This window comes from Rhinatrema bivittatum, chromosome 2 (genome assembly GCF_901001135.1).
Source record: "Rhinatrema bivittatum chromosome 2, aRhiBiv1.1, whole genome shotgun sequence".
NCBI lineage: Eukaryota > Metazoa > Chordata > Amphibia > Gymnophiona > Rhinatrematidae > Rhinatrema > Rhinatrema bivittatum.
Window position 1 is genome coordinate 224,478,042 of NC_042616.1, and position 27,121 is coordinate 224,505,162.

Sequence of the window (27,121 nt, forward strand, 5' to 3'; positions counted from 1 at the left end):
ACCATTGTTATAGTTATGTTTACTATGCACCCCTGTTCTATGTGAACCAGCATGATGTGACTGCTGTCTCGAATGCCGGTATATAAAAATCTGAAATAAATAAATAAATAAAATAAGAACTCAGCCTAATATAGCACATTGTTATTTTGTATTTTTACCATTTTATCTTCCTGCACTTTATTAATTTTAATGTTTAATTTTAAGTATTTACGATTTTACGATGCTTCATTGATTATTTTATTACTTGTTTTATGTATTGATCTTTATTATTAATTGTATTTTCATGCTTTTAATTTATTGTTCACCGTTATGATGGTTCTACCGATATGACGGTATAAAAATAAACAAACCTTAAACCTCCCTATATTCTTCTCCTACCTTCTCACCCAGTCACTCCCATCCTCTTCTGCCTCCACAGGCTCTTCTTCCTCCCACTATAAGTGTTGGGACTCCCCAGCAGTTTATTATAGTCGGGATTTCCCCTTCTCCCGTGCAAGATGGTAGCAGGAGCAGCATGTCTCGCAGTAGGAGCTGTGGCAGGAAATGATGTCACTCAAACTCTACTGCTGCTCCTGCTGCCGGCTCACACAGGGGATGCACTTTTATTTACCTACACCGGATCAGGCAAGAGTTTGGCAAGCCTCTAATGCTGTGGGCGGCTCTCGGCTTTTTCTTTACTTTGGCTGCTAGTGGGATGCAGTCCTCCGGGAAGTCCTGTGGCATCCACTCCATTTTGGCCAGTGGTTGCCACAGGCCCAGGGGCAGTGTAAGGGTATTAGGCACCCTAGGCGAACCTTCTGCCTTGCACCCAATCCCCCTACACCCCAACCCCCAGTCCAGGCCCTGGTTCCAACCCCAACCTCATTCACTCAGACAGGCCCTCTCTCTTACACACATTTAGGTTCCTTGTCTCATTCACACATGCACCCTTACAAAAGCTCCTTCCCTCTCTCTCATTAACATCATTGCTCTCTTGTATACACACAATCCCTCACACACACACACACAAACAAAGGCTCCTCTTGTGGCCAGCCGAGTCTCTGCTTCTCTCAGCTGCAAGAATAAGAACATAAGAAGTTGCTATACTGGGTCAGACCCAGAATCCTGTCTCCAATAGTGGCCAATCCAGGTTACAAGTGGCAAGTATCCAAAAACTAAGTAGATCCCATGCTACTAATACCAGTAGCTATTCCCTAAATCAACTTGATTAATAGCAGTTAATGGACTTCTCGTCCAAGAACTTATCAAACCTTTTTTAAACCCAGCTACACTAACTGCACTAACCACATCCTCTGGCAACAAATTCCAGAGCTTAACTGTGCGGTGAGTGAAAAAGAATTAGGAGGCTGGGTGGTCCATTTTTATGAAGCCAATCTTCTGTACACCTGTAGAAAATGTTTAGGCAGAAATATGGAGGCATTTCAATTGATAGTGGGTCAATGGGGGACGCCTCACATGAATGTCATGATTCTCAAGAATACCAAGGTCAACAGATTCTTTAGTCACAGAAAAGAGGGGGGCTCTGGCAGGGTCGATTCTTTCATTGAATCCTAGCTGAAAGACAAGCTTCTTTACAGGGTCAGTGCAAGGGTATTTGGCATTCTAGGAAAACCTTACAGCCTTATGCCCTCCCCACATACAATTTAAAATTATGCACCTATATTCAAGGTAGAGACTTCTGAGGTAAAAATACCACTATCAACATGTATATTATATATACATGCACTGATGTGGTGCCAACCAGAAAATCCTGCAAAAGAGATACTTGGAACCCATATCGCAATAGGCCTGTTGTAATGCAATGGGCCCTCAGAAAGCTATGAGTAAGCAAAATTACAAATTACAATCTAATAAACTTCCCATTCCAAAACAGCACAAACTGCTAGCATTCAAATTGTAACAACCCTACCTATGAAAAATCAACACTGCAAAAATTATACCAGGCCTTAAAACACCAATATACCTATTAGGAAAACAGAACAAGCCAAGTTGCTAAAGAACCCTACATGCTAGCAGAACACTTCACTTCAGTCACACAGAGACCACAGACAGACCTTCATTAAATGTAAATTGGAGATCCCAACAAACCAGACTCTGTATACAGTTAACAATATAAAAACAGAAATATTATTATTCCTCATAAAATATCAAGCAATAAAAGCATGAAATATAAATCATAAATAGTAACAAAACCATACTAATAAAAAGAATATTTCAAAACAATGATGAATAGAATAACATCCAATAATTAAAAACTCATAGAAATTTTCCAAACACTAATAAAATATTACAAAACAGGAGACACATCAAATAACTCGCAGTAATGAAAACAAAGATTTAAAGAATTCCCCTCTCCCCATACCTGGTGACTTTTAATTTCCAGATACCCTGGAAAAGATATGTGCATCGTTTTAAGCCTACAGAAAATAAGACAATTTTTAAACACTAGGTGCCAGTGAACATTGTGTTTGAATGTTGAATTTTTAGTTGGCTAAACATACACTTGTGCTGTTACACATTTTAAGATAATGGTGTAACTTTCATGCATTAGTAGCATTCCTACTATACATATAGAGGTCAATATTCAGTAAACTGGCATGCAGACAAGTTATCGGGTTAAATGTAGCTCAATAACTTGTCCTGAATATTCAGTGGGACAAAAGAATCCTAAACTTATCTGGCTTCATATAACTGGATAACCTTAAAGCCTAGCTGGCCATGTTTGAATATAACCGGTTAGATGTTAAAGTTATTTGGCCTTGTGTAGTCAGATAACTTGCTACTTAACCAGACCTTCAAAAGACCTGTGGCGGGTTCCCCTGCTCACCTTCACCCCAAATTTCACAAAAGATCCTCCTTACTCTCACCCCTCAAACCTCTCTTAAATGTAAAAAAATTGTTGCAGGGTCCATAGGTCAGGCCTCTCCACTAGATTTGCACATAGTGGAGGCAGTGCACATCAATCTCATGCATACTCATTGCAGATAACCTGAAAACCTGGCCTGTTTGTGGCTCTCGAGAACCAGAGTTGGCCATCCATGCTCTATGGTGTCTCCAATTGCTGGTGACTTATTGAGCAGAATCCTGATCTGGGAATGAAATCAAGGTCTTCTGAATAGTAGCATATAGTTCTGTAAATGAGTTTCTATGCCAGGCCTTCCTTCCATATTTTGCATATGAGGCCATCTTTACCTTTCCTGCTTTCAATGTATCCCAGATGAACTTCTTTAGCTTTTCTGTGGGCACATTAGTTCCAACTTCATTTTGCAATCGAGTCAGCCAGATAAGCACCTCCTACAACAAAAAAGTTATTTTTGTCAGACATTAATACTGAAAATACAGGCATTTTAATTGCTGTTGTGCAATGAATATGTGAATAGAATGCATAGGAATAGTAGCCCTGGTATTTGTTCATTTACATTATAATAGGGGCAATTTTCAAACAGTCTGCACTGAGACAAAGTCCACAGGTACTTTCTACCTCTGTACTTTGTACCAAGTTTCAAAGAAAAAGTAAATATGTTCTTTTACTTTGAAACTTACCATGGGCAGAAAGTACCTACGGAAATTTGCACATGCTTTTTGTACTGGTAAATTTTCTTCAGAAAATAAAAGCAAGTTTGCTTACCATAAACGGTGTTTCCGTAGATAGCAGGATGAATTAGCCATGCTGTCATGGGATCTGTCAATCAGGTCCGGGAGGCGGAGCTTGTCAAAGCAGAGATTAGAGTTTTGCTCTCTGCGGCTGTGCGTGTGTTCCCGCGCAGGAAAGTAACGGAATCTCCTCAGTCTGTGATTAAGCTGTAGTGTAGTCGAAGACTAGATGACTGCCAGGGAGGAGGGTGGGTCAGCATGGGTAATTCATCCTGCTATCTACGGAAACACTGTTTACGGTAAGCAAACTTGGTTTTTCCCGTCGATAGCAGGGCTGAATTAGCCATGCTGTCATTGGAGTCCCAAGCTTCTGATTATGATATTTATGATATAGATATATTTGTATGTGATCCTTAACAGTGTGGCAGTCATTGTGGATAGGAGGATAGAGATTGTAGGATTGCTTGCCCTATCTTCGCATCAGTGGCTGCCTGTTGATCAAGGCAGTAGTGAGATGTGAAGGTATGAAGCGATGACCATGTAGCTGCCTTGCAAATGTCTATGGGTTGCACATTCTTTAGGTGTGCCAATGAGGCTGCTACTGCTCTGACTTGGTGAGCTTTAGGCTCTGAATGTAGTTGTAGTTTCTGTTTGTCATATGCACTGCGCTATCCAGCTGGAGATGGTGCGTTTAGTCACTGGTAATCCAGGTGTTTTTGGATCAAAGGAGACAAAGAGTTGAGAAACATGGGAGTCCGAGTTTGTTCTCTCTTTATAATATGCTAAGGCTCTTTTACAATCTAGTGTGTGCAGTAGTTTTTCCCTATCATTTGCATGAGGTTTACGGAAAAAAGTGGGTAATTCCATGGTTTGATTGAAATGGAATTGAGAAACCACTTATGGTAGAAAGTATGGGTGAGTTCGGAGAATAATGGACCAAGGCCTGTAATTCACTAACCATTCGTGCCAATGTTACTGCAACAAGGAATACAACTTTCCATGTGAGGTATTTAATATGTGCCAAGTCCATGGGTTCAAACGGGAAAAGCATAAGCTGTTCCAGAACTATATTGAGGTTCCATGGAATTGGAGGCTTAGAAATCGGAAGACGAAGGTGCGTTAACCCCTTGATAAAACGAGATAGTAAGGGTTGATTGGATATAGAAATATTGTTAACTGGTCTATGATAAGTACCTATGGCGCTGAGATGAACTCTGATGGATGATGTTGCTAGACCAGCTACATATAGTGTATGAAGATAATCAATGAGCAATTCAGGTGAGCAATCCAATGGTGGTACCCCTTTGGAAGTGCACCAGGTAGAGTAACGTTTCCATTTATAGCTATAATTTTTCCTGGTTGAGAATTTCCTGGATTCTAACAAAATGAATTGTGCCGAAGTGGAAACTCCCTGGTCTGTTAAAAGGAGCCTCTCAATCTCCACGCTGTCAAGTGTAGAGATGAGTGTAGCGGGCGTAGAAGCGTCCCTTGATCTTGGCAGAAAAGATCTTGACGATTCGGTAACCGAATTGGGTCCATGATGGATAGTCGGAGAAGGAAACTTTACCATGGTTGCCTCGGCCAGGCTGGGGCGATGAGTATCAGTTGAGCTTTGTCTTCTAGGCACTTTTGAATTGTCCTTGTTATGAGTGATATGGGAGGAAAGGCGAACAGGAGGCCTGTTGTCCACAGGATGAGGAAGGCATCTTGAGCGATCCTGAATTGGCTTGGTCTTATCGAGCAGAATTTGGGAACTTGAGCATTGATCTCCGTTGCAAAGAGATCTATCGAAGGTGTCCCCCACTGCATGAATATGTCTTGGGCTATTTCTGTATTGAGTGCCCATTAGTGAGGGTGAAAGATGCGGCTTAACCTGTCCGCTCTTGTATTTGCCACACCTGGTAGGCAAGTTGCTTGTAGATGTATGCAATTTTTGTGAGCGTGTTTGAATATTTGCAGGGTCTCCTTGCAAAGGGACCATGAACCGGACCCTCCTTGCTTGTTGATGTAAAACATTGCTACTTGATTTTCTGTGTAGATCATGACCCTGCGGCTCTTCAGATGGTCTTGGAACACTTGTAATGCATTCCGAATCGCTCTGAGTTCCAATAAATTTATTTGCAAGTTCTGTTCCGAGATTGTCCATAACCCTTGTGACGGAAGTGTGATATTCTGTCGTTTGGTAGGTATGCCCGGTTGCAAGTGGTGTCCAGGCATGCTCCTATGAATCGTAACTGTTGTCTGGGTTATAGGTGTGATTTCTGAAAATTGATCACCAATCCTAACTCCTGTAAGCATTGTATCACCTGATGGAGGTGATCGAGTAAGATGTTTGGAGTTGGGGCGATTATGAGCCAATTGTCCAGATATGGGAAGATGGTTATACCATGTTGTCTGAGATAAGCCACCACCACAACCATGCATTTGGTGAAAACTCTGGGTGCAGCCGATAGTCCAAAGGGAAGAACTTTGTACTGGTAGTGTTGATGCTTGTAGTGAAAGCATAGGTAACGCCACGAGGATGGATGGATTGGAATGTGTGTGTAGGCATCCTTTAGATCGATGGAACACATCCAATCGTTGGTTTGAATCAGAGGAAGGATTGATTTCAATGATACCATTTTGAATTTCTTTTTGGTGAGAAATTTGTTCAATTCCCTTAGGTCTAGTATGGGACGAAGGCCACCCAACTTCTTGGGTATGAGGAAATATGGGGAATAAAATCCTACTGATTGGTTCCCCAAGAAAATTTGTCGAATTGCTTGTTGTTTGCGAAGCAAAGCAATTTCCTCCCCCAATTGTGGTTGGATGCTGTGAATCTTGAGAGTGGAAAGATGAGGTAATTTGGGTTTTGTGATAAACTGGAGTTGGTAACTGTGCCGTACTATCTCCAAAACCCATTGATCAGATGTTATCCTCTCCCAGGCTGCCAGGCAAGATTGAATTCTGCCGGGTGGTGCTTGATGCTGTGATGGTGGCTGAGTAACTAAAAAGATGGAGTTGATTTTACTGCAGTAGCCGGTTGTTGAGTCTGCTGTCTCTGGTTATGTGCTTTACCTCTGCGTTGGTTGGAGGTATTTTGTTGTGGAGCAGGACGCTGGTAAGAAGGGTATGTCTGTGTACGAAAGGACTGGTAAGACCTATAAGGTCTCCTGGCATATGACTGTCGACAAGTAGATCCCATATAATGACACGTGGTCGAATAGTGGGGTTGTGATGTTAATGATTGTACTGCTAGAGCTTCTTCCTTCAGTTTACCTACTGTGTCCTGAAATCGCTCTCCGAACAGGTTATCTCCTGTACATGGGAGGTTTATTAGTTTCTCGTGTAAATCTTCATGTATCGAACTTGAGCGTAACCATGCTAGTCTTCGGGCTGCAATAGCTGTTGCAGACGCCCTGGAAGAGGTTTCATATGCTTCATAGATTGACCTCAAAAGGTGTAGCGAACACTCTTCCATGTCATGAAGAGGCGGCGGTATCTGATCCGCAGTCGAAGATAACATACCTTTTATAGCTTGTATGCACTCATATAGGTATTGTACCATGTAGAATTGATGGTGCATAATTCGGGCACTCAGCATTGAGTTATGGTATATTTTCCTGCCAAGCTCATCCAAGTATTTGTTGTCTTTTCCTGGCGGGTATGAGGAATGCGACTTCATTTTCTTAAATCTTTGCATCGCCGATTCTACCACAATTGAAGCAAGAGGTAATTGTGGTATAGAGAACGATGATGTTTTCCTCATACGGAATTTTATGTCAGTCTTCCTGGAAACTGCTGAGATTACGTAAGGTGTTTCCCAGGATTTTGTAAAACAGAGTGCAGGATTTCTTGTGGTGGAAGAGATGTTGGTTCTCCTGGAGTATCGAAAATCTTTAGGAGACCAAGGATTTCTGATCTAGGGTCTGCCTCTTTTTGGACCTCCAGATGCTGTATTGTACCCAATTTTTCCAGAAATTTTGGGTATGTAAGGTCTTCCGGAGGGGAATATGGCTCCTGAGATTGTTCCTGCAGATCCGATGGGAATCCCGTAGATGATGATGGGGATGTTTGTGGTGAAGGAGAATCCAAAGGTGTATCCTGTTTATAAATCGGTGAAGTTGGTCGGTTGACAATGGGAGATGTAGGAGGCTCCACCGACGGTTCTCTGTCAGTCTGTGTCTTATGTTCCGGAGAACTGACAGAGGCAAGATTAGATATTTTGAAGGATGACTGAAGTGTTTCATAAAATCCTGCCAAAGACTGTGACAATTGATAAAAAGCCTCTTTTGTACGAGGGGGCATTATTGCATGCTCATCTGGTGCTTTTGACTCACATGATTTCGGTTGTAATGGAGTGGTTTGAGGTAAATTAGTAGACACTTTATGGTCTTTCTGTTTCTTTGCACATAATATGTGCATTGAATCCTCTGAAGCTGCAGAGAACATAAGAACACTAGCCGTTAAGCCCGTAACAATGGGCTACATTAAAAAAAATTTTTTTGGTCCATTTCCTTCCCACTCCCCCTCCCCCATCTAGTCTCCCTCCCTCTCCCCCCTCCCCTCCCCTCACTCTCTCCCCTCCCCCCTCTATTCTCCCTCCCTCTCCCCTTCCCCCCTCTATTCTCCTTCCCTCTCCCTGTATTCTCCCTCCCTCTCCCCTTCTCCCCTCTATTCTCCCTCCCTCTCCCTGTATTCTCCCTCCCTCTCCCCTTCTCCCCTCTATTCTCCCTCCCTCTCCCCTTCCCCCTCCCCTCAGCTCACTCTCTCCTCTCTCTCCCCTCCCCCACTCTCCCCTCCCCTCAGCTCCCTCTCCACTCCCTCCCCTCACTCACTCCCCCTCTCTCAATCCCTTCCCCTTTCAGCTCATCCACAACCGGCAGACAGGGGAGGGGTGTCCCTCCCTCCCTCCCTCCCTTCCTCGCGCGTGTCGCCATCGCCGCCGCTACTGCTCCTCCCGCTCCTGCTCGTCGCCGCCGCTACTGCTCCTCCCGCTCCTGCTCGTCGCCGCCGCTGCTACTGCTCCTCCCGCTCCTGCTCCTTGCCGCCGCCGCTCCTGCTCCTAAGGACCCAGCACCATTTTTTTTTCAGGCACACTCCGCTCTGACTGACGTGCTCACCCGCGCATGCGTGGTAGAGCTGCTCTCTACTGCGCATTTGCGGGCCGTCGGTCAGAGCCCATTTATAAGGTAGATAAGAACATAAGAAAGTGCCATACTGGGTCACACCAAGGGTCCATCAAGCCCAGCATCCTGTTTCCAACAGTGGCCAATCCAGGCCATAAGAACCTGGCAAGTACCCAAAAACTAAGTCTATTCCATGTTACCTTTACTAATGGCAGTGGCTATTCTCTAAGTGAACTTAATAGCAGGTAATGGACTTCTCCTCCAAGAACTTATCCAATCCTTTTTTAAACACAGCTATACTAACTGCACTAACCACATCCTCTGGCAACAAATTCCAGAGTTTAATTGTGCGTTGAGTAAAAAGAACTTTCTCCGATTAGTTTTAAATGTGCCCCATGCTAACTTCATGGAGTGCCCCCTAGTCTTTCTACTATCTGAAAGAGTAAATAACCGATTCACATCTACCCATTCTAGACCTCTCATGATTTTAAACATCTCTATCATATCCCCCCTCAGTCATCTCTTCTCCCAGCTGAAAAGTCCTAACCTCTTTAGTCTTTCCTCATAGGGGAGCTGTTCCATTCCCCTTATCATTTTGGTAGCCCTTCTCTGTACCTTCTCCATCGCAATTATATCTTTTTTGAGATGCGGCGACCAGAATTGTACATAGTATACAAGGTGCGGTCTCACCATGGAGCGATACAGAGGCATTATGACATTTTCCGTTTTATTCACCATTCCCTTTCTAATAATTTCCAAAATTCTGTTTGACGGCGTTAGAGGAATCCACTTGTATTACTTCTCTGTGGGAGAAGGTGTTTGAAGATGGTACATGAGATGAATTAGAAGTTGGAAGGGCTTACTTCCCAGGTTGCACTCCTTTTTTCACTTTCTGTGGTGGGAATGCCGTGAGTGCTTATGATAATAATGAGACGATGAGTCTGTATAATTTGTACATGAAGACGGTGATCGCTTTCTACGTTTTATTGTATACTCTGTCGAAGTAGCCTCGAAGAGAGAGAAGTACCTGAACGAGGTGGGGTTATCGATGGAGAAGTGGAATAAGATCTTCTGGAGTGTCCACGTCGTTGCTTTAAGCCATGTTCTGGTGATTTGTGCGCCAATTTGGCGCACAAATCACCAGAACATGGTGATTTGCGCACATAACTAGGCTTGTGCGCATATATTTTTTGTTCCATGCGCACAAGAGAGATCGGCACCGTTGTCTCCGGCGCCATGCATACATCTATGTCCGGCGCCATCGTCAGTACCGTGCGCGCAGATGTCGTCAGCGCCGTGCACGCAGGCGTTTCTTTCGTCGCGCATACAGGCGTCTTCGGCGGCATGCGCACCGAAATCTTTGGCGCCTTGCACACAGAAGTCTTCAGCACCGTACGCGCAGGGTACTTCAGCGTCTATCGCGCAGAATTCTTCTGCGCAGTGCACGCAGGGTCCTTCTGCACCATGCGCCCAAGTGTTTTCGGTGCCATGCGTGCACTAGACTTGTGCGCTGATACTTCTTCAGGCGATGAAGTGTAATGTGCCTTTGTTGTATTATCTGCATAAGGTATCTTAGGCGCAGAAGTTTTAGGCGCTTGGATCTTTGGTGCCAATGTCCCTTGCGCCGGCGATTCTCGGTGTTACGACTTGTAGATAGTGGATCCAAACGTAACCCCCAGTCTTACCTAGCCACGGCCGTTCCTGAATCCTGCAGCAAGAACTGTAGAACAGTGCTGTGTCAAGGCGGAACGCCGATAACGAAGTCCTGTTCCGATCCCAGTCAAAAGGCAGGCAGCAGGTAGGCGAGTCCGGTATCCAGTCCAAATCAGAAGGCAGGCAGCAGGCAGGCAAGTCCGGTATCCAGTCCAAATCAGAAGGCAGGTAGCAGGCAGGCAAATCCGGTATCCAGTCCAAATCAGAAGGCAGGCAGCAGGCAGGCAAGTCCAGTATCCGGTCCAAATCAGAAGGCAGGCAGCAGGCAGGCAAGTCCAGTATCCAGTCCAAATCAGAAGGCAGGCCGCAGGCAGGCAAATCCGGTATCCAATTCAGAAGGCAGACAGAGCAGTAAGCAAACACCACTGAGCACCAGCACAGCAAACCTGTGGCAGGTGGGTTTCGTGAGGACTACATCCTGCTGTCCTGGGATAACACCTATTACAAGGTAAGCAATTTTGCTTTATCCCAGGACAAGCAGGATGCTAGTCCTCACATATGGGTGATTAGCAAGCTAGAGGCTGAGTCATTTTGTAGTGAAGCAACAGGGAAGTATTGTTGTTGGAAATGAGTCAGCCGAAGATCAGAGCAGATTGGTTGCAGAAGGAGTTGGGTTTAAACTGGAAACAAGTTCTTTAAGACAGATTGTCCATAGGCTAAATCCTGTCATCCTTCTTTGTCCAAACAGTAATGAGCTGCAAAGGTATGAAGAGAAGTCCATGTTGCTGCTTTACATATGTCAATGATTGGCACTGAACGATAGTGTGCTACTGAGGTTGTCATAGCTCTTACTGAGTGTGCCTTTACTTGCCCATGGAGAGGAAGGCCTGCTTTTTCATAGCAAATCTGTATGCAATCTGCTAACCAGTTGGATAGAGTATGTTTGCCCACTGCTTTACCTGGTTTGTTTGGGTCGTAAGAAACAAAAAGTTGATTTGATTTTCTGTGGACTGCAGTGCAGTTCAAATAAAAGGATAGTGTACGCTTACAGTCCAAGGTATGTAAGGCCCTTTCTCCTTGGTGAGAATGCGGCCTTGGGAAAAATGTGGGTAACACTATGGATTGGTTCAAGTGGAATTCCGTAACTACCTTGGGGAGGAATTTTGGATGTGTACGGAGAACCACTCTGTCATGTAGAAACTTTGTATAAGGTTCGTATGTGACAAGTGCTTGTAATTCACTAACCCTTCTAGCTGATGTAATGGTGATGAGGAAGATAGTCTTCCATGTGAGAAATTTAAGATCACAGGTATCTATGGGTTCGAATGGAGAACGCATGAGTCTGATTAATACCACGTTCAGGTCCCATTGTGTGATTGGTGGTCGAACTGGTGGTTTAAGTTGAGTTAAATCTCTCATAAATCTACTGACGAGAGGTTGTGTAGAGATAGTGCATCTCCCAGTTTGTTACGGTAAGCTGAGATTGCACTTAAGTGTACTCTTACAGATGAAGTCTGGAGATCAGATTCTGAAAGATAGTATAAATAATCTAGTAGAGAAGAAGTTAAGCAAGTGAAAGGATCAGTATTGTTTTGCTTGCACCACAAGGTAAATCTTTTCCATTTGGAAGAGGAGTTCTTTCGTGTGGAGGGCTTACGTGAAGCTATAAGCACTTGAGAGATATGGGATGAAAGATTGAGTGGTTGTAAGATTAAGCTTTCAACATCCAAGCTGTCAGGGTTAGGGATTGGAGGTTGGGATGGCGCAATCGACCCTAATCCTGAGTTATGAGTGTGGGAGCTACTCCCAGACGAATGGGATCCCTGACTGAGAGGTCTAGAAGTGTGGGAAACCATACTTGTCAAGGCCAATACGGGGCTATGAGTATCATGGATCCCTTGTCTTGTTGTAGTTTCACTAGAGTTTTGGTTATTAGCGGTATCGGGGATACGCGTATAGAAGGCCTAAGTTCCAGTGGCGAGCAAAGTGTCCCTGGGTAAGCGGTTTGTCTGTTTGAAGAGGGAGCAGTAATTGTTCACTTTGTAATTCAGTTGTGATGCAAAGAGGTCCACTGTTGGTTGGCCCCAACGTTGAAAGATTTTGGTCGCCACTTCTGGATCCAGAGACCATTTGTGTGGCTGGAACTGACGACTGAGGCGATCGGCTACCATGTTGTGAATTCCTGCTAGATAAGTGGCCCTTAGGAGTATTGAGTGTGCTAGGGCCCAGTCCCAAATCTGCGCTGCTTCTTGGCAAAGGAGATACGAACCTGTACCTTCCTGTTTGTTGATGTACAACATTGCAACCATGTTGTCTGTTTGTATCAGGACAGTCTTCTGTGAAAAGCAGTCCTTGAATGCATGCAGAACATAACATATAGCTCGAAGCTCTAGGAAGTTTATCTGAAATGTTGCTTCGAGCTTTGTCCAAGTACCTTGAGTCCGCAGATGACCAATGTGTGCTCCCCAGCCTAAGGTGGATGCATCTGTAGTTAATGTTACTTGTTGGAATCGGTTGCTGGAAAGGTAGGCCTTTGAGCAAGTTGTTCACATTTGTCCACCACAGGAACGACGAACGTAGTTTCTGAGTGATTTGAATTGGAGAAGACAGTGGCTGGATGGCCTGGATCCATTGTGTTTTGAGAGACCATTGCATAAGCTGCATGGCCAATCTGGCCATAGGAGTGACGTGAACTGTAGAGGCCATGTGACCCAGAGGTATGAGGCACCGGTGAGCTGTCACGTGTGACTGAGCACGTAAAGAGTTGGCTAGGGTAAGAAGAGTCTGTGCGCGGTCTCTTGGAAGGAAAGCTTTTGCTGTTATGGTGTTTAATTCTGCTCCGATGAATTGTAACAGGCGAGATGGTGTGAAGTGGGATTTCTGGTAATTGATGAGGAATCCCAAGGAATGGAGAAGATTAATTGTGAGCTTGAGAGAGTTGAGAGCTCCTTCTTTCGTTTGGGTCTTGATTAGCCAATCGTCGAGATATGGAAACACGTGCACCCCCTGCTTGTGTAGGTGGGCCGCCGCCACTGTTAGGCACTTTGTGAGCACTCGAGGTGCTGAGGCAAGGCCGAATGGAAGCACCCTGTATTGGAAATGTTGATCTCCTACCAGGAATCGTAGATACTTGCGATGAGGAGGAGAACAGAGCCAATCTCCTTTTTGAAGTAGAGGTAACATGGTTCCTAATGATACCATCCTGAATTTTTCCTTTTTGAGAAACTTGTTGAGATTTCTGAGGTCTAGGATGGGTCATAGGCCTCCTGTTTTCTTTGGAATGAGGAAATATTGGGAGTAGAATCCTCTGCCCTGCTGAGGCCGGGGAACTGGTTCTACAGCCCTGACTGTCAGAAAGGTGGATAATTCTGTTTGTAAGAGTGTGGATTGGTTGTTTACTGTCCAAGACGAGATGGGTGGAGTGTCGTTTGGTACAGTGCGAAAATCCAATCGGTACCCTTGAGATGTGATGGAGAGTACCCATTGGTCTGTGGTAATGGAATTCCAGTTTTGATGAAAGAAAGCAATCCGACCTCCTACCGGTAAGTTTGGGATCGGATTGATAGATAGGCTGCTGTTCTCTAGTAGTTTCTCAAAATCCTGAAGTGGATGCAGTCTGAGGAGGGGGTTGAGATCTGGTTGGTCTTTGCTGTCTAGACTGTGAACGTTGCACTGGCCTAGATGATCATCCATGGGCTGGAGGTGGATAGTAACGCCTCTGTCTATAATATGGGCGTTTTGCATCCTTCCGTGGTATTCTCCTTGAGGAAGGTTGAGATTCTTGAGGAATCAAAGACAATTGTCTGAGAGTTTCTGAGTGTTCCTTTAATAAGGCCACCGCTTCCTTTATCTTATCTCCGAAGAGATTGTCTCCGAGACAAGGGAGATCGGCCAGTTTCTCCTGTACCTCCGGTCTTAAATCTGAGGCCTTAAGCCATGCCCATCTGCGAGCGCTGATAGCTGTGGCCGATAGTCGAGATGATGTTTCAAAACTATCGTACGCTGCACGAACCTCGTGCTTACCATCTTCTAGGCCTTTATGTATGATATTAGAAAAAGGTTCCTGGAGATGATCAAGGAGTGACTGAGTAATCTCTTGTACTTGTTTCCAGAGATTACACTGGTATTGGGTCATGAATAGCTGGTAGGCAGCAATCCTGGAGACCAGCATAAATCCTTGAAACATTTTCCTTCCTAGATTGTCTAGGAATTTGGTATCCTTCCCTGGTGGAGTTGAGGAGTGTGTTTTTAGTCTTTTGGCCTTCTTTTGTGCGGACTCAACTACCACTGATTGATGAGGTAGTTGAGCCTTCTGAAAACCTGGGATGTGCTGGACCAGGTATGTTGCATCAGTCCTTTTGTTGACTGGAGGAATGGAACAAGGGTGTTCCCATAGCCTATACATCAGTTCTTGAAGGACCTCATGGACTGGTATAGCTACGATCTCCCTTCGTGGGTCGATGAACTGCAGAACCTCTAATGTTTTTTTGTCTGAGTTCTGCCTCTGACTGTATCTGAAATGGATGGTCTCCGCCATTTCCTTAACAAAATTAGAGAATGATAAGTCCTCTGGAGGAGATTTCCTGCGTTCCTCCGGTGGAGAAGGCTCAGAGAGGGCTTCTTCATCTGTGGAGACATCAGTATCTGTATCCATCCATGTGTCAGGTGTAGGAATTTTAGGCCTGGGCTGTGAAGGCATCGATGGATGGGTCTTAGGCATCGATGGCAACAATGGAGACGTTGGAGGCATCGGTCTGGGAATCCCTGAAGGACCCGGTATGGGTTCAGGAATCGGTGCTTCCTCAATAATAGGTGGTGTCCTCGGTGGCAATGGTGTTTCTGGAGGTTTTATAGGAAGAGCACCAATAAGAGTGTCCAATTTCTGCAAAATGGGTGTGAAAATGGATAAGTCAGGGACTGGCATCGGTGGAATCCCTGATGGAACCGATATTGGTATCGGAATCGGTGCGGATGGTATCGGCGATGCTCTCGGTAACGGCATCGATGGAGTCTCTGATGGAACCGGGAACGATGTCGATATCGGCGTCGATGGAAGGGTTGGTGTCGATGGCGCTGGTCTCGAGGGTTGTGCCGGTGCCGGCAGGGTATCGAGAAGCGCATCCCTGACTGCCTGGCGGATATATCCGTCCAGTTCCATCCGCATAGCTGGTGAAACCAGAGCAGCTATGGGGGGAGGCAGTGACGGCGATTCCGGTACCTTCGCAGAGCCCTGGGGAGGTACGGTTCCATCACCAGTATCAGTGGGATCGCCGTGGAGTCGAAGGCCTCGGAGAAGCCTCATCCGTCCGAGGTTTCTTAGATGGGGATCCGGAATCCTTCGATGACATACCGGATACCGGATTGATGCCAGAACCGTGCGGCCTTCGATGCCGATGCTTTTCTTTGTGTTTTTCACTGCCCGATGTCGATGCCCTCGAAGAAGGAGAGGGAGAAGGTAAGGATGAATCTCCTGCCTCATCCGGAACTCGTTTTTTAAGTATTACTTTACGAATCGCTCCAGCCAGAGATGATTTTGCGGACGTCGATGGTGAAGGGAGCAACTGAAGGTGGAAAAGTTGCTCCTTTTTTTCCATCCGGAGTCGTCGTCCTTTTGTTGTCATCTCGGCGCAATACGGGCAGGATTGGACATCATGTTCCCCGCCGAGACAGAGCATACACTCTAAGGGGCGGATTTTCAGCGCCCTGCTCGCCTAAATCCGCCCGGTTTTGGGCGGATTTAGGCGAGCAGGGCCCTGCGCGCCGGTATGCCTACATTCAAAGAGGCCTACCGGCGCGCGCAGACCCCGGGACTCGCGTAAGTCCCGGGGTTTTCGGAGGGGGGCGTGTCGGGGGCGGGCCCGGTCGTCGCGGCGTTTCGGGGGCGTGTCGGCAGCGTTTTGGGGGCGGGTACGGGGCGTGGCTACGGCCCGGGGCGGTCCGGGGGCGTGGCCGCGCCCTCCGTACCCGCCCCCAGGTCGCGGCCCGGCGCGCAGGAGGCCCGCTGGCGCGCGGGGATTTACTTCTCCCTCCGGGAGGCGTAAATCCCCGGAGAAAGGTAAGGGGGGGGTGTAGACAGGGCCGGGCGGGTGGGTTAGATAGAGGAAGGGAGGGGATGATGAGGGGAGGGCGTTAGAGGATTCCCTCCAAGGCCGCTCCGATTTCGGAGCGGCCTTGGAGGGAACAAGGGTAGGCAGCGCGGCTCGGCGCGCGCCGGCTATACAAAATCAATAGCCTTGCGCGCGCCGATCCAGGATTTTAGTGGATACGCGCGGCTCCGCACGTATCTACTAAAATCCAGCGTACTTTTGCTTGAGTCTGATGCGCAAGCAAAAGTAGGCCAATTCGCGCTTTTTGAAAATCTACCCCTAAGTTTGGGTCTGTGATAGACATGGTTCTTCCACAATTAGGGCATTTTTTGATGCCCGAAGCCATAGTTAGTCGGACAGCCGTCGACGACTTAGGCTAGGAAGAAAAAACCGGTACGGAACCGACGGAAAAATCAGAAAACTTACCGCGATGTTATATTATAGGGAGACCCTTGCGGCAAGAAGTTTTCCTAAAGTTTTGTTAAACTTTTAAGTATGGTGAAAATCACCATAGGATTCCAAATTAACCGCGAGGCTAACGGCTCCGTGGAAAAAAGAAGACTGAAGGGAGACCCCTTTGGCATGGCATATATTGGCATGCTGGGCATGCTCAGTGGGCACTCTCTGTGCCAGTCAAAAGTTTAATGGAAATTTTGACAGAAGTTTTTCCGTATAGGGCTCCATTATCAATGTCACCCATATGTGAGGACTAGCATCCTGCTTGTCCTGGGATAAACTTCATAAATAGTAAACATCCCACAACAAAACAGCACCAATTTCCAGCACTTAAACAGTAACCACCTTACCTAAGAAAAGGCAACACTGAAAATATTACACCAGGCCTTAAAACACCAATACATCTCCTATTAGGAAAACGGACCAAGTCAGGCTGCTATAGAGCCCTACACAGAAACTACACGTCAGCAGAATACCTCACCTCAGTCACATGTGCTGACTCTCACCTAACAAAGAATAAAGAGACCAAAACGCATAACTAGAAGCATGCAGAAAAAACTGAATTGGAAACTGTAACAAGCCAGAGTCACTGTATGCAGTGCAACAAAGGAAAAAAAGAAACATCACCCATCCTTATAAAACAAATCAAGAAATATAAAATCAGTAGCAGTAAAACCATACTAACAAAAAAAGAACAGATTATTTCGAAACAGCTGATGAGTGGAATATCCAATAATTAAAAACTCATATAAAAAATTCTAGATACCAATAAAATATTTCAAAATAGCAGACACAAAGACCAAGTAATGAAAAATAAGGATACAAAAATTTTTTTCCTCTGCATACCTGGGAACGTTTGATATCCAGGTCTCCTGAGATTGTTTTGAATTAGCAGGAGGAGGGGTGGTTTGCTTGGAACTTTCTCCTCTCAGTCACATACCAACACTCTCTCTCACACTGGCTCTCAATTACATACCTATACACACATGCTCTCAGTCACTCACATATACATATGCTTTTTCTCTCACTTATATAGGCTCTTAATTACACATTTACACACATGCTGTCTATCTTTTTACACACACACAGGCTTTCAATCACACACATACATGCTGTCTTTTTCTCTCACACACAGACTCTCATTCACATGCTTACAAACATGCTCTCTCTCTTTCTCTCCTTTACACACAGGCTCTCAATCACATACTCAGATGCTCCCTCACCTAAACCAGCTTTCAATCACACACAGACACATATGCTCTCTCTCTTACTTATACACACAGGCTCTTAATCATACATACACATGATCTCTCTCACACACAAAGGATCTCAATCATACACACAATGCTCTTTCACACAAATAGGTTTTCAATCACAAACTTACACATACAGGTTCCCATTCGTAATTTTGCATTCATGCTTTCTCTCTCACAGACATACTCTCTTTCACATATACAGGCTCTCAATCATTCACATACATACTATCTCACTCACACACATACACACACAGGATCCCAAACACACATGCTTGCTTGCTCATTCACTCGCTCTCCCTCCCTCCCCAGAACTAGCAGCAGCAGTAGCCTCCTCCCAACCATAACCTCCTTCGTTTTCAGCCCTGGCGGAGCAAGGAGTCCCATCGGCTGCGGGGGTTGATGTTCTTCTTCGTTTTTCTCCGAACCGCGCTGCTCATCCCTCAGGGCGCGCCTCTCTTCTGTTCTTCGGGCCGACGCTGACCACACTAGCATGGTCTCTTCTTCCCGCGCACGCACCCGTTGCTCACTACTTCCTCTTCCAGGCCGCAGGGGGTTGGGAAGAAGAGACCATGCCGGTGGCGCTGACTCCAGCTCTTCTGCCCGGGCTGACAGCATTTTAAGCCCGGGCGGAGGAGGACCGGGGAGCAGCTGGGTCAGCGGGGGACCGGGAAGTGTGGCGACACACCTGCGTGTTCTTGGCGACACACTGGTGTGTCGCGACACACCGGTTGAGAACCACTGTCCTAGGAAACCAAAACCCCTGGGGAGGGGCCTTAAGAAGGGTGGTACTGTTACGCCCGTTGGTCGCAGAGGGCTGCGAGCAATAATACTCACCTTTTTCTTTGCTGCCTTGTCATCTTTTAGAAGAATGGCGGCCTCCGCCAACCACCGCCGACCTGTCTGGCATTCCCGGGACGACATGGACGCTGCCGACCGCCATCTTGCTTCAGTGATCACCTAGGCTCGCGCGCGGGCCTCTCTTGTACACGTCATGGCGGGAACCTGGGGGGCGTCCCCTCCGGATGACATCATCTCTCTGCTGTACTTAAGCTGGCTGGCCCTATGGTTTGACGAATTAGCAAGGAGTTCCTTCGTTGCTGAATCCGCACCATCTTTTGGACTTCCGGTTCCAGATTCTACACTTTGGCGTGAGACGTTCTGGGTACCCGCTCCTCGGGGGCCCTTCCTCGTCTCTGGCTATCTGCTCCTCGGATGGGCTTCTTCCTTGAACTGCTATCTGCTCCTGCTTCCCGGGATCTCTCCTGGAACCACCTCTTGTGAATACCTTACCACTATGGACTTGAACTGTACCTAGCCTCATTGTGGAATCCTCTCCAGTGTACCCCCTGCCCCGGGCCACTGCCGGATCATCTCCAGTAGGAACCACTCCAGTATACCCTGTGCTGCAGGTCATTACCGCATCATCGCTATAGGATCCTCATCCGGATTCCTGTACCTCGGACCATCATCTCATTTTCTCTGTGTGAGGAATTCCTCAGTGTACCCTGCACTGCAGACCACTACCGCATCACCACTACGGAAAGACTTCTTCGGCATACCCCGCTCTGTGGGCCACTACCAGATCTACACGTCTGAGGTATTACCACCACTACCACCACTACTGTGAGACTTCCCTGCTCTGCGGGCCACTACCGGATCTTCACATTAGAGGTATTACCCTTGGGTAATACCCTTTACTCAGGACTGTAATTTAACTGCTTCTCCTGCTCCACAGACTGTGCCTGTTAAGTTTGCTTGCCTTTCTTCCTTCCTAATAAAGACTCTATTCCACAGCTGCGTCTGACAACTACTGAGACCACGCCTACCGACTGTGAGGCTCACAGGGCTCCTCCCTGTGGGCGGTGACACCTCTCACCTCGGCCCAGGATGCATACTCCTACAAGTTATAACAATACTAAAAGGATTTGATCATAATGAGTCATATTTACTGGTTCTAATAGACTTAAAAGCAGCATTTGACACTGTGGACCATCATCTACTAAGCCAACAACTAAAAAAAATTGGAATTGACAGAAAAGTTCAGAAATGGTTTTCCTCTTTCCTTGAAAACAGAACTTTGCAAGTAAAATTAAATAACCAAATATCAGACATATTTGAAATAGACATGGGAGTTCCACAAAGGTCAGCACTCTTGGCAACCCTATTCAAATCTACCTTCCAATATGCACTCTCTTAGAAAATTTGAACATGAAATTTTTCATATATGCTGATGATATTCAATTTTACATTCCATTTGATAAAACCTTTGAACGAATTACAGCAACCTTATCAACATACATGAGATCTATTCAACAAGAACTTTATCTTCTAAACACAAATATAACCGAAATAATATGGTTAAGAAGAGACAACAAAATAGCCAACATTACACCCTCAGAACATGAAAAAACATATAAGCAAAATAATGAAATCTGAGTATTCTAAACTCAGAATCTTACACTGTCTAAAACCTTTACTTACCTTCCAAGATTTCCGCACAGTCCTACAAACATTAATATTTTCAAACCTGGACTATTGCAACTCATTTCTGTTGGGCCTTTCTGCAAGCACAATTAAACCACCAAAACTTCTCCAAAATGCTTCAGCAAGAATTCTTATAGGAACTAGAAAATTTGATCACATTATCCCTTCTTTAATCAACCTTCACTGGCTTCCAATAAAGTTCAGAATCCATTACAAAGTATTATCCCTCATCTTTATTATCATAAACAACTATGATCCACCTCCTCCAGGAATAACAATAAAAAGCTACAGACCACAAACAGATCTCAGATCTCAAACAAAAATCTTACAATTCCTTCAAATCTGAAAACTCATCTAACCCAAATAAGAGAATGAATGTTCACAATAACAGGACCCAAACTATGGAACGATCTACCCTGATCAATAAGACTGTTAATGGAAAAAAAGAAATTCAAATAAGAACTTAAAACCTGGCTCTTCAGAAAAGCCTATGAACTAATGTAAAGAGATCTCATATAAGCCACTTATTGAACATTATTACTCCAGCAATATTACTTATTCTCAGCACATCAAATAATATTTGAATAAAATCTATTCCAAACTAAACAGTAATAATCAATATTAGATTGTTAACTTTGAATGTTTTGATTAATCAATAGCATTACAATAGATACCATTACTCTAATTAAGAACCAGATAAATACAATACTTTATAATATAATCGAGTGCAATTGTTACACCCACCGGCCGCAGCAACCCGCGGCCGGCACAACTCACCCCGTGCCTTGCCTTGTTCCTTGCTTCTGGTGCTCTTGTGGCCACAGCCAGCCACTGCTACCGCACCCCACCGTGCCTCCGGGACTCCACGTGGCGGCCAGGATGCCACCGACCAGCGCTCCAATTTGGGCTCTCCCTAGGCACGTGTGCCACCAGTCCTCCTTTTGAAAGGCCAATGGCGGGAACCTCTAGGCCGTCTCCTGCTGATAACATCAGACCCCTGGGATATTTAAGGACGGCCTCTCTCCTCCACTAACTGACTTGGCAATGAGTTCCTTGGTTCCTGCTTCGGTGTCTTTGCCTTAGCGTTCCTGACCTGTTGTTCCTGTGCTACAAGTTCCTGCCTCAGCTTCCCACTCTAAGGAACCTGGCAAGCTGCACTCCTATACCACAGGATCCTGCTACTGCGCCCCAGTTCAACGGGGCCTGCCTCAGTGCTTCTACATCCTGGGATCCTGCTACTATGCTCCTGCCCCACGGGGCCTACCTCAGCGCTTCCACATCACGGGATCCTGCTACTGCGCTCCTGCTCCACGGGGCCTGCCTCAGTGCTTCTACATCACGGGATCCTGCTACTGTGCTCCTGCTTCACGGGGCCTGCCTCAGCGCTTCTACATTGCGAGACCCTGCTACAATGCTTCCGCTCCACGGAGCCTGCCTCAGCGCTCTACTTCACAGGATCCTGTTTCTAAAACCCTGCCCCACGGATCCTGCCTCAGCGCTCTCTCCACAGGATCCTGCTTCTGCACTCTTGCTCCATGGGGCCTGTCTCATCGCGCCTACACCACAAGATCCTGCTACAGTACTCCTGCACCACGCAGACCTCCTTAGTACTCTAACCCCCGGGGACTGCTGCAGCTCCCTGCTCCTCGGTGCCTGCTTCACGCACTCCTCGAGGGCACCATGACTTCGGACTGGATACAACCCTCGCTTCTTGCTGCCTGCCCTCGACGTCGGACCGGACCTGACTTTTCATTCTCCCTGCCTCCATCTGGCCGTCTCTCTGGGACCTACCACGCAGAGGCCCACCTAAGACCAGCCGGCCCCGGCACCCAAGGGCTCAACCTGTGGGGAACTTAGGCTGGTACTGGCGAAGCTCCTGTTAGCCTCTGTTTCCTGGCCGGCCTCGCCTCCCGATGGTGGGGACCTGCGGGGCTCAATCCCGCAGGTAGCGACAACCCCTCCTCGGGTCAAGGGTCCACAATTCTTAACAGCAATTTATGTAAAGCAGAGTTGCATACCTGTAACAGGTGTTCTCACAGGACGGCAGGATGTTAGTCCTCACATATGGGATGGAGCCCAATCACGGAAAACTTTTGTCAAAGTTTCTAGAACTTTGACTGGCACCTACTGGGCACGCCCAGCATGGCACTAAACCTGCATCCAGCAGGGGTCCCCCTTCAGTCTCGTCTTATAGTAAAAGTACATGCGAAAAATAAGAAAACATAATGAACCCCCCACCTGCGTGGAAGCGGGCGGGTTTCGTGAGGACTAACATCCTGCTGTCCTGTGAGAAAACCTGTTACAGGTAAGCAACTCTGTTTTCTCACAGGACAAGCAGGATGGTAGTCCTCACATATGGGTGAGTTTCGAGCTGAGGATGCCCGAGCAATGCACCAAATGAATCCAAAGACGTGCAACAGGCACAACAACTGGGGTGAGAATTTGGTTAAAAGGGCATCCTGAACCCTAATGGGGTCGGTGGAAGGCTTAGGACAGTCTGGCCGAAGATGGAGTCTTGTCTGTCAGCCTTGTCTAAGCAATAATGGGCTGCAAAGGTATGGAGAGAGCTCCAGGTAGCAGCTTTACAAATGTCAGTAAGTGGCACCGAGCAGAGGTGCGCTACTGAGGTCCCCATGGCCCTGATAGAGTGTGCTTTGACACTGTCTTGGAGCGGAATGCCTGCCTGCTGATAGCAAAAGGAAATACAGTTCACTAACCAGGAGGAGAAGGTCTACTTTCCCACAGGTTTACCCAATTTGATGGTATCAAAAGAGACAATTGAGTGGACTTTCTGTGGGTGGCTGTACGGTCTAGGTAGAAGGCTAGAGCATGTTTACAGTCGAGATTATGCAGAGCCTGTTCTCCTGGATTTGAATGGGGCCTAGGAAAGAAGGTGGGTAGTATAATGAATTGATTAATATGAAACTCCGATACTACCTTAGGCAAAAACGTAGGTTGAGTGCGGAGTACTACCCTGTCATGCAGAAGTTTAGTGTAAGACGGGTAGGTTACTAATGCCTGTAACTCACTAACTCTGTGAGCGGATGTGATCGCCAGAAGAAAAATCACCTTCCAGGTGAGATAGCAGAGATCACAGGATTGGAGAGGCTCAAACAGCGGTTTCATGAGCCGCACCAAAATCACGTTAAGGTCCCAGGAAGGGGCCGGAGGGTGCAATGGAGGTTTTAGGTGCAGCAAGCCCCTCAAAAAGCGTGTTACCAGGGGTTGTACCGATATGGAGACATCCTCAAAACCTTTATGAAAGGCGGCCACCGCACTGACATGCACCCTGATAGAGGAAGTTTTTAGGCCTGACTGACAGGTGCCAGAGATAGTCACGAAACTTTGCTGTGGAACAAGTTAAGGGGTCATGGACATGGAAGTACACCATACCATAAACCTGTTCCATTTATAGCGATAAGACTTTCTTGTGGAAGGCTTTCGAGAAGCTACCAGGACACGGGAAACCGGCTCTGAAAGGTTAAGAGGTTGAAGAATTAACCTTTCAACATCCAAGCAGTCAGAGATAGGGCCTGAAGGTTGGGGTGACGTAGGCATCCGTCTTTCTGAGTGATCAGAAGCGGATCCTTCCCCAGAGGAATATGCCGGCGAATTGATAGGTCCTGAAGTATTGGAAACCACACCTGGTGTGGCCAGTGAGGGGCTATCAGAATCATCAATCCCCTTTCGCAACTTCACGAGAGTCTTCAAAATGAGTGGAAGTGGAGGGTTTGCATAAAGGAAACCAGTGGTCCACGAGAGGGAGAAAGCATCTCTTGGATGCAAGTGTTGGCTGCGAATGAGAGAGCAGAAGTTTTCTACTTGGCGGTTGTGAATTGAAGCAAAGAGGTCGATATGAGGGTAACCCCAGCTTTGGAATTTTGAATCTGCTACTGTGGGGTTGAGGCACCACTCGTGCGGTTGGAAACTGCGACTCAGCTTGTCTGCCAACACATTGTCCACTCCTGGCAAGTAGGTGGCCCTGAGGCACATCGAGTGGGAAAGGGCCTCCGCCCATATCTGTGCAGCTTCCTGACACAAGAGGTAGGAGCCCGTTCCCCCTTGCTTGTTGATGTACCACATGGCCATCTGGTTGTCGGTTTGAATCAGGATGACCTTGGTGAGGTAATCCCGAAAAACCCTGAGAGCATATCTAATTGCCCGAAGCTCTAGGAAATTTATCTGGTGTTTGGCTTCCTCTGGAGACCAGATGCCCTGAGTATGCAGGTTTGCAACATGTGCACCCCAGCCGAGGTTGGAGGCATCTGTTATCAAGGTTATTTGAGGTTCTGCAACCTGAAATGGGAGGCCTTGAAGAAGATTGGATTGGTTTATCCACCAAGCCAGCGAGAAGCGGAGTTGGTTGGTGATATGGACAATGGTAGACATTGGCTGAGAAGACTGAATCCTCAGCGATTTTAGAGTCCACTGCATTACTCTAATGGCAAGGCGGGCCATCAGAGTGACATGCACCAAGGAGGTAAGACCAGAAAGTGATGTGCAGTGTTGTCGAGACTGCAGTTGGTGGGCCAGAGAAGCGAGAGTGAGAGCCCGATCCCGGGGTAGGAAGGCTTTCGCTTTTAAAGTGTTCAAGTCGACCCCTTTGAATGATAGGGTTTGAGATGGAACTAACCTGAATTTCAGATAGTTTATGAGTGGGAGCCCTGATCAACCAATCATCGAGATATGGGTAGACGTGGACACCTTGAGTCCTAAGATAGGCTGCTACCACAACGAGACACTTGGTGAAGACTCATGGGGCAGATGCTAGGCCGAATGGCAACACTCGATACTGGAAGTGCTTTGGACCTACTAGGAACCGCAGGAATCTGCAATGTGATGGAGTGATTGAGATGTGCGTGTAAGCGTCCTGGAGGTCTAGAGAGAGAACCAGTCTTCCCTTTGCAGAAGGGGAAGTAGAGAGCCCAAGGTCACCATCTTGAACTTCTCTCTTTGTAGGTATTTGTTTAAGGCGCGAAGGTCCAGTATTGGGTGAACGCCACCTGACCTTTTTGAGATTAGGAAATACCGGGAATAGAATCCCTGGCCCTGCTGGGAGAAGGGGACTGGTTCTATTGCCCGGGACTCGAGGTGGATGGAACTTCCTGATCGAGAAGGTGAGAGTGGTCGAATGTTCCCCACTTCAGCCGAGGTGGGGAATCCGGTGGAACGGTGAGGAAGTTGAGGTGGTAACCTTAAGTCACTACAGCTAGTACCCACTGATCTGTCGTGATCGTGTGCCACATGCTGGTGAAGTGGCACAATCAACCTCCTACGGGTACAGAAGGAAGAGGAGGCTGAGCACTGCTCTCCAGGAAGGAGTCAAAATCTGGACACTGGGCCCGGCTGAGGGACTGGCTGTGTCTTTTGGGTCCGAGGTTTTCTGGATTGGCCTTTTTGGTAGGGTCTGGAGGGACGACCTCTGGAAGCCAGCGGGTAATATCTCCTTGGTTTGTACACAGGCCTCAGGAGTCTCTTCTGAAAGATCTCGAGGAAGAGGAAACAGAAGGAACTAAGGAAAGTTGGCAGAGAGTCTCATGGTGGTCCTTGAGCTGCGCCACTGTTTCTTGAATCTTTTCCCCGAAAAGATTATCACCAGCACAGGGTAAGTCAGCTAACCTATCCTGTACTTCTGGTCTGAGGTCTGAAGACTTGAGCCAGGCCCATCTTCTTGACTTATTCCTGCTGCAGAGAATCTAGAGGCAGTGTCAAAGATGTCATATGCAGCATGGACATCATGCTTGCCAGCATCTAGACCTTTTTGAGCAAGGGTATGAAGCTGGTCTTGAAACTGTTCCGGTAGAGATTCAGAAAAATCTTAGATCTTTTTGAACAGGTCCCTATTGTGCTGTGTCATGTACAATTGGTAGGAAGCAACGTCTGCCCAATGCATCCAGGGACTTTGTTCTTTTCCTGGAGGTATAGAAGAATGAGGTTAGGACCATCTTGCTCTTTTCTGGGCTGACTCCACAACCACTGAGTGATGATCTAGCTGAGATCGTTGAAAACCAGGAGCAGACTGTACTAAGTAAGTAGCATCTCCTTGCAATTGACAGGTGGTACAGAACCTGAATGCTCCCAATTTCTTTTCAATAGATCAATAAGGATCTCATGTACTGAGATAGACATTATTTCCTTAGGGGCATCAATGAACTGGAGTACTTCCAGCATCTTGTGCCTGGAGCACAAATGGGATTGTTTCAGACATCTTTATTAAATTAATGAAAGACAAGTCCCCTGGAGGAGAACGTCTTCTTTCATCAGGAGGAGAGAGCTGTGAAGGTAGATCATCAGTGTCCTGGGACGTGTCATCGGTCCAGGGATCATAAGGCTTGTCACCAGTTCCCATGGGATCATCAGATGGGAGAAATGGTGCTAATCCTGAAGGTCCAGGCCTAGGCACCGAAGACATTGATGGTATCAGAGGTGGCACCGAAGGCATCGAAGGAATCTGAGATGGCATCGAAGGCATCGATGGAGGCAT

General features: G+C 46.7%; 1 protein-coding gene across 4 annotated transcripts in view; it reads right to left on the reverse strand.

The window, feature by feature from the left end:
• Positions 1-27,121, reverse strand: part of LOC115084403 (citrate synthase, mitochondrial-like) — a 307,904-nt gene that overhangs the window by 103,376 nt on the left and 177,407 nt on the right. For all 4 annotated transcript variants that reach the window (XR_003854548.1, XM_029589235.1, XM_029589233.1 and 1 more), the window contains one exon: positions 3,193-3,294. Coding sequence is in view for 3 of the 4 variants with exons in the window: in XM_029589235.1 (XP_029445095.1) it covers positions 3,193-3,294 (102 nt within the window). In the remaining variant the exon portion in view is untranslated. The remainder of the gene's footprint in view (positions 1-3,192; positions 3,295-27,121) is intronic.